This window comes from Nicotiana tabacum, chromosome 12 (assembly GCF_000715075.1).
Source record: "Nicotiana tabacum cultivar K326 chromosome 12, ASM71507v2, whole genome shotgun sequence".
In the NCBI taxonomy this organism is placed as follows: domain Eukaryota; kingdom Viridiplantae; phylum Streptophyta; class Magnoliopsida; order Solanales; family Solanaceae; genus Nicotiana; species Nicotiana tabacum.
Genome location: NC_134091.1, coordinates 101,744,023 through 101,751,476, shown reverse-complemented (window position 1 = coordinate 101,751,476; position 7,454 = coordinate 101,744,023). Strand labels below are relative to the sequence as shown.

General features: G+C 36.1%; 1 protein-coding gene across 10 annotated transcripts; it reads right to left on the bottom strand.

The window, feature by feature from the left end:
- Positions 1-974: 974 nt before the first annotated feature.
- Positions 975-7,396, bottom strand: LOC107798941 (F-box/FBD/LRR-repeat protein At1g13570). Of its 10 annotated transcripts, none has more exons than XM_075226749.1 (7): positions 6,826-7,243; positions 6,522-6,717; positions 6,339-6,400; positions 5,456-5,964; positions 5,207-5,371; positions 4,812-5,135; positions 3,181-3,518 (listed from the first exon to the last, which is right to left on the bottom strand). In XM_075226749.1, exons 3-6 carry the CDS (start codon positions 6,346-6,348, stop codon positions 4,839-4,841), a joined length of 981 nt encoding a protein of 326 aa, XP_075082850.1. In that variant the 5' UTR covers positions 6,349-6,400; positions 6,522-6,717; positions 6,826-7,243; the 3' UTR covers positions 3,181-3,518; positions 4,812-4,838. The 10 variants fall into 10 exon arrangements, 7 of the variants coding, with proteins under 7 accessions (XP_075082850.1, XP_075082852.1, XP_075082853.1 ...); XM_075226751.1 differs by having other exon boundaries at positions 6,592-6,717; XM_075226752.1 differs by having other exon boundaries at positions 6,339-6,397; positions 6,592-6,717.
- Positions 7,397-7,454: the final 58 nt, after the last annotated feature.

The window sequence follows — 7,454 nt, the reverse complement described above, 5'->3', positions numbered from 1 at the left end:
CACTAGCTTCCCTAGTAATATCACTATTTATCTGTTCTTTTGATTTTAAGATAGATTTAATATCCTTATAAGAGATATTATCCTTTGCATAAAACATAATATCTCTTATATGCTTAAACGATGGGGGTAGATAACAAAGCAGTAACACAACTTGATCCTCATATTTAATTTCAGCATCTATATTACTCAAATCCATAAGAATGGAATCAAAGGTGTCAAGATGAGAGAGAATAGAGGTACCTTCACCCATACGAATTGTATAAAGCTTTTGGTTCATGTAAAGTCTATTTTCCACCGTCCTCTTCATGTATAAGGTTTTCAATTTTTCCCACATGTCTTTGGCTGTGGTTTCTACAGAAACTTCACGTAAAACCTCATTTGAGAGATTTAAAATGATACCTACTTTTGTCTTTTTGTCTATGACGGCAAACTCCCCGTCCATCATTTTATTCGACTTCTTCTTTTTTCCTTGCAACGCCAAATCTAAACCATCCTGAATTAGGATAGCTTCCATCTTTAATTGCCACATTCCGAAGTTTGTACTTCGATCAAATTTCTCAACATAAGTCTTTGTTAAAATCATATTAGCTACTGAAACTAACCCGATTAGATCCGGCTTTGATACCAATTTGTTAGGATCGGAAAATCGGGTAGTGCAGAATTTAGTCAAACGTTATAATGACAATAACAAAGACAATGCAAAATGATAATAACGACAATTAAAGCAGATAAAGAAGACACCAATTTAACGTGGTTCGATCAGTGTGACATGCGTCCACAAGCGGAGAGGAGCAATTTCACTATACCAGCAAGAGTACAAAAGAGAGTACAAAATTAGAGTAAATACTCTAATTAATTCCAAATAGCCTAAGAGAATAACCTCACAAGATCACTCCAAAGAAAGGGTTCATACAAGTGTTTCCCAACACTCAACTCTCTTACAAATTATTCTTAATAAATAGAGGAGAAAGAAAGACGAGTGAAAAGCTCTTTAATTGGAGTGTTTAAAATGACCTAACAACCTTTTCTTTTTATAGGCAAAAAGCCTTGGCCTCTTAGTTGTAAAAGAAAAGATACAACTTATGCAAATGATAACTACCACAATGCAATATTTTTGGGTCCCAAAGAATATTGCCAACAAAGTCTAGTTTGCAAATAGACTTATGCTTATGTGAGATGTACTCCACTAGCCAAAATATTGGCCATAATTACATAATTGTTCCATTTCCACTTCTAGCGATTGTTTCCACTCGAGTCTTCTAAAATAATAGTCGATCTTCCTCTGATAATTTTCTTTCTCCTCCTGCCATAACATCATCAAATTTTAGATAAAGAACCAGCGCATAGAGTACACCTAAGGATGGTGTTAAATAACTTGAGCAAAGATTTATAGCTCGCAGCTTTTAACAAATCTTGATCTGCTTTGCAAAAATTGGTCCAGACCAAAATCTTCACTGGAATTCATGGGCAATAATATTACTTGAGTTCTATTGGTTTGCTACGTAATTGTAAAGCCGTGGGTAGTCATGACATAGCAAAAGAAACAAACCTCTACATGAAACTGAAAACAGATTCAATTTGGTGATAGCTATTTTGAATCTTTGGTTACTAAACTGCTACTGTAGAAGACTTTAAGCATCCAACTTAAAGACCCAACATGTGACAGCATATTTTAGGAAAGAAAGGGGTCCAAATACATAACCATTAAAATTTATCCATATTCCCCCTAATGTAATTAATACTATTCTTCTTCTTTACCCTATTTAGGCATTCAATTTTCTTTACCATTCGAGAAGGACTTTGGTATATACAATCCAATGATCCAGAATCCCTACTTGTACATAGAAGACGGAAAGGTCCAACAGACTCATTTCAATTCCTTCTCATGTCTTTCATATTATGTCTCATGAGAGATTTTATCATGCTACTATCTCAGAGGTGCTTGGAAATTGGGATGAAGAGCTTCCAAGTTCAACATTACACTTGTGATGTTGTCAATCACATCACAATGGGAGATGAAGTGGCCCTTGCCAAGATCAACAATGGAATTGCTTCTTTGCTCGAATAGAAAGGGGCTATCTAAACATTTAAAGAAGACCTAGAACACTGTAACTGCTGCCATCTGGTGGTGGATTTGGAAAGAAAGAAATAAAAAGGGCAGCCTGGTGCACTAAGCTCCCCGCTATGCGCGGGATCCGGGGAAGGGCTAGACCACAAGGGTAAATTGCACGCAGTCTTACCCTGCATTTCTACAAGAGGCTGTTTCCACGGCTCGAACCCGTGACCATGGCAACAACTTTACCAGTTACGCCAACGCTCTCTTCTGGAAAGAAAGAAATAAAAGATGCTTTAAAAGACAAAAGGAGCTCTATCTGGAAAATCTTATCTGACTGTATGTTTATGGTTTCTTTTTGGTGTAAATTGGATTTAGTTGAAGAAGCCAATGCCCTGGCTACACTTTATACAATCATTTGTATAGTTAGTCAGGGTTTACTTTCTTAGTGCTGACTTTTAACATCAATAATACTTACCTCTTCAACCCAAAAAAAAAAAAAATGATTCCAGTGCCACTGAATCTCTATATTTTTGAGAATGGTCAGATTTGAAATAAAAAGATGTAGAACAACACTAAGCTAGCGTTTGGCCATAGATTCCCAAATTTGTTCTAAAAAATCTGATTTGGGTGAAGTTTGGTTTGAAGATGAAAATGTGCTTGGACATCAGTTTTCAAAACATAAACTACATGATACACTATCAAGTGACCGAGAAGACGAAGCATCATTGTTATAAAATAATAAATGGTGGACTCTTTTATAAAATACAAAAGTTTGGGGCAATTTTTAAAATATGTAATAGTAATATTTTGGCCCAAAACCAGCTATTGAGCTGGTTTTGGGATTTGGGATTTGGGATTTGGGATTTTGCCAAAATATAGGCAAAATCTATGGCCAAACATGTGTTTGCCAAATAAAACCCAAATTTATTTTGGCAAAATCTATGGCCAAACGGGTCCTAAGCCTTGGTACAAGTTCGGATCGGCTACATGAATCCTCACTTGCACTCTAGAGAAATTTAGTACTCTAGCTTCGAAACACAGTGGATAACCAGTGTTAATTTAATGAAAGACAACCTATGTCTAGAATGATTTAATTTCTCTTGTTCCACGAAAATAAAAGATAGCCAGTAAGTTGACTCCACTTAGATATTAGAAGTAGCATTTACATTTGACAACATGAACTCTCAAATCTTACTAAGACAACGTGATAGATAAGTTCTGCTTACCAAAAAGCAGAAAAGCAGCACCAAAAGGCAAATCCAAATCAAAGGGAAGTTCTATTTGTATCAAACATAGAAAAAATCTCTTACTTTTTATAAGCTATACATACTTGGCTGTCTTTTTCCCTAGAAGCCAGCACTGAAGCATTTTCCTAAATGTTTTCCCATAATAAGAACGCAGATGCCCTCAAAATATATGATACATCTCATCGAGAAGAGTAAGGAATCCAATCCTGGAGATCCTGCAAGGTTCCAAAGAAGTTGATATCATGTAAGACCAAGCAAACTTGCAGCGGTAAGTAGGCATAGATGCTACATATCTTAAACATAGTCTATCAGAGTTCATTTTTGTGTTTGTACTTTTACTGCGTTCAAAAGAGAAAATTACACAAAGCATTTCATCATTTGAATGAACATAAAAAGGATTCCGTACTGTCAATAAGAAAGTAAACTACATGACTAAAGCGTCCATCCTAAATATCATCAAGAAGAGTAAGGAGTCCAATCCTTATAAGTTGATTAAATGTACTTAGAAGTAGAAAATTCCTACCTAAAAGGTTGTGTCCGCTACCTCTTTATGGTCAAGAAGTGGTGAAAGAAAGTTTTTCGTACATGCTTTAAACCTGGTAATCACCTATAGAAAATTGAACAATTGGTTATTTTTTATGTCTTCTTCATTTTTTGCTTGCTCCATCAGACATAAAACTAGCAGCATATCCCTTTTGTCTGAGAGTAGGTAATTACAGAGTAGATCAATCAACTATCAAAATGAAACAGAAAATCTATATCTTCAAGTAACACTGATAAGACCATCCATTAATTAAACGCTTGAATGTTTTTGTGCTAACAAAGAATATAAGAAATGTGTTAGCTTTAATCAAATGTGTCCTTGTGCCACGCAGGTGGACACTGATTTAGTAGAATCAACTTAAAAGCTTCGAAATTTAACATATCCATGTATTCAGAGTACACCCTTTTGTCCAGTGATACATGAATGTATATATGTTTATTTTAGCTAAAGAACTAGTGCATTATAGTAAATCATAGAATTAGTTTAACCTACTGATGGCGTTAAATAACTTGGCCAAAGATTTATTCTTGGAAGCTTTTAATTGTGAATCTGATTTGCAAAAGTAGCCCAAAACCCAGGCTTCTTTATATGCAATTCATGGGCAATATTACACAAGTTCTACTGGTTTGCTACAGCATTGTAAAGCCAGCCTCCGTAACACAGTGATGACATAGCAATTGAAAACAAACCTCTACATAAAAATATAAATATATTCGATTTGGCTATAGCAATAGTGAATCTTTGATTATAAATTTATAATCAAAGCGAAAGCATGAATTACTAAATTACTACAGTAGAAGACTTAAAATATCCAACTAAAAATCTTAAAGTAATGAGCAAAGCACGAGGGCACGACTATTATAAACTATTTGGAATTTGAAAATGTGGGGATAGATATATTGTTTTAATACTTTCTTGCACATGTGACAATACTTCAGGAAAGAAAGGGGTCCAAATATCTTACCTTACTGTCAGCTGGTAGTGGTACTATTTAAGACACACATGGAAAATAAAAAAGCTCAGCCTTGGGAGATGCTCTCGGAAAACGCATTAATTCTGTTGTGATATTTCTTTCTTCTGTGGAATCAAAGGCTCTATTTTGCTTAATGTTCATCCTTACCAAAGATGGAGTACGAGCAAACAATAGCTTTATGAAAAGCAGTTCCTCTTTTGAACCCATAAACGAACATATGACCGCATGTTTGAGCTTGTTTAACGGTCGGTCCAAGCATACTGGTGTGTCTACATATTTTAAAACTGCATCAGCATTGTTGCTAGTAGTAATGGCCTGATGGTAAAAATAAATACCAAAGTCAGTTTTAGCTTCTCATATGTATATATACACATAACCATATGTACCTTTCTTATCCGAATCTCAAGGTTACTCAAATTGGGGGAACAATCAATTAGTTGTAGAGCACAAGAAGTCTGACCCAATTTGCCAAAGTCTACACTTAACGTTAGCTTCCGCACACAGTCGAGTGTAAAAGGAAGCCCCTTAGGAACTGTGTTTGCACTCAAAAGCTTTGGAGCAAATACAATAATTAGAATCACGTGTATATGATTCTCATTTTAATATATCCAAGCCAAAAAATGTTTGTTTCTTACCTCAAGGAAATACGAATCCAATTGAAGTACCTCAAGTGAAGGCAAGCGAAGAAGAAGCTGTTCCAGAGTTGATCTCTCAACATATTTCACACTATCAACCACTTTGCCTACAAGTCCTAACCGTTTCAACTTTTTGCAGTTTGTAAAGCAATTTAGCTCAAGATAGTGACTCTCACAAACAATCAAGGACAACAACTGCGATGAAACAATTTTCAGGTGTTGAATGCCATCACAGTACTTCAACGTCAAATTGGTAAAAAGGGGGGCCTTGATAACAAAAAACTCTGAGGCTAGCACAAAGGTTACTTTTGACAGATAGAGTGTTATAAGATTGGGAAAGCCTAGAAAAGAGGTTGGTGGTTTGAAGACACAGTTGAAGAGTTTCAAACGTGTTAGTGTTGGACAATTAAATATATAAAAAGGCAGTTTATAAGAAGTATTATTTGACATGTTAAGAGTTAGCTCCTTGACGCCATTTCTGGTAACATAGAGCATCCATCTATCAATATCTGGATAAGGAGATAAAAATGTCATTGAAACATCAAGGATAAACTTCACTATGTCTCCAGTATGCTGTAACAGAATCTTATCTATTGTGTCTATCAAGTTGAAAGCAGACTTTTTTGTTAACTTAAGGCAAAAATTCTTATCGAGCACTAGATATGGAAGCGTGGCCCAAATATATCGCCATTCTTTGGACAAAATACTAGTTCTTGCCGCTTCTTCTACAGGCAGGAGCTCAAGAATACCATCTATAACATCTCTTGGCAGAGCGCTGATTCTATCTTCTCTATTCCCCTCAACAGAAGTTCTTTTAAGTTGAATTAGTCTTAGGCATAAAAGTTAAAATCCAAAAAGAAAAAAAACGCAGAATCATATATACCTTGGGTCATGATGATTCTTAATTACAGAGCAGAACAGTACAGTACCCAAATGCAAAAGCTGCTGCCATCATGCACAATTAAAATGACATGAGACAAATTTTGAGTCTAATAAATTAAAGTAATAAATATACATACATATAGTAAGTGAAGATATAAATTTTAGCTCTTCAAATGATATTTACTCTCCGGCGTTCTCAACAACAACAACAACGAACCCAGTGTATTCCCATAAATGGAAGGGCAGTGTGTAACCTTAACCCTATCTTACAGAAGTTGTTTCCGATAGATTCTCGGCTCAAGTAACAGTGGAACAACTTGAAATCTCGATGAATCGAGGAGAAAAGCATCTACCCTTTCGAAAAAAGATGGAATGGCGACCTGTGGTAAGAGAGCCTTTAGCACAAGAGCGAAGGATGATGACTGATTCAATTGCCCTCTCTACTCAATTGATTGAATATAGTTGCGTGAAGCAGCATAAGTGCTAACCTGATCTAAGGAAGGAGGGGAATGCGAAAGCAAGGCTATTCCGGGGCGTCAAGCGTTCTCAATTAGTGAATGAATATGCAATACTATGGCTCATTATTTTGAGTTGCTCTCAATCTTCATATTTCATTCATTTGTTAAAGAATCTTGAGTGTCAACAGTGCTAGTTAGGGAATTTGAGCATGATTTGCGCCAACTATTCCCGAGCTATGTGCGTTAGGCGCCAACTAAATAGTGTCCCGCCCGGGGCGAGCCGCGGGAGCCTCAAAGCGAGCCCGAAGAAAGCGTTGTGGTTTTATATGGGGCGAAGTGCAAAATCAGCCAATTTTTAGGACCCTTATTTAAGGAACAGCTAAAACTTACAAAAGTTTATTAAAATTTACAGCACCACTTTAGCATGTAAAAGAGAAGTATGAATGAGACTTACCGAATTAGAACCCTGCTACCCAGAGAGACAGGATACCGTGGCTGAAGAGAGGGAGAGGAAGATAGGGTAAAATCTTTGGTTTTAGGGATTTTTGGTTTGGGCCCTTTGCCTTTCCTTTTTATTGTGATTTTCTTTACTTGTTTTTTGAAGTCTCGGTCCCCCAGACAAGGAAAGATTTATTAAACATCAAACAGCGAACCAACGA

What these genes read in the sequence shown, in the direction of transcription:
- LOC107798941 (XM_075226753.1), bottom strand. An exon ending in TGGATTCGTATTTCCTTGAG is followed by an intron (nt 5,372 to 5,455) that starts GTAAGAAACAAA and finishes TTTGCTCCAAAG; the next exon opens with CTTTTGAGTGCAAACACAGT. An exon ending in TTGAGATTCGGATAAGAAAG is followed by an intron (nt 5,136 to 5,206) that starts GTACATATGGTT and finishes TTTTACCATCAG; the next exon opens with GCCATTACTACTAGCAACAA.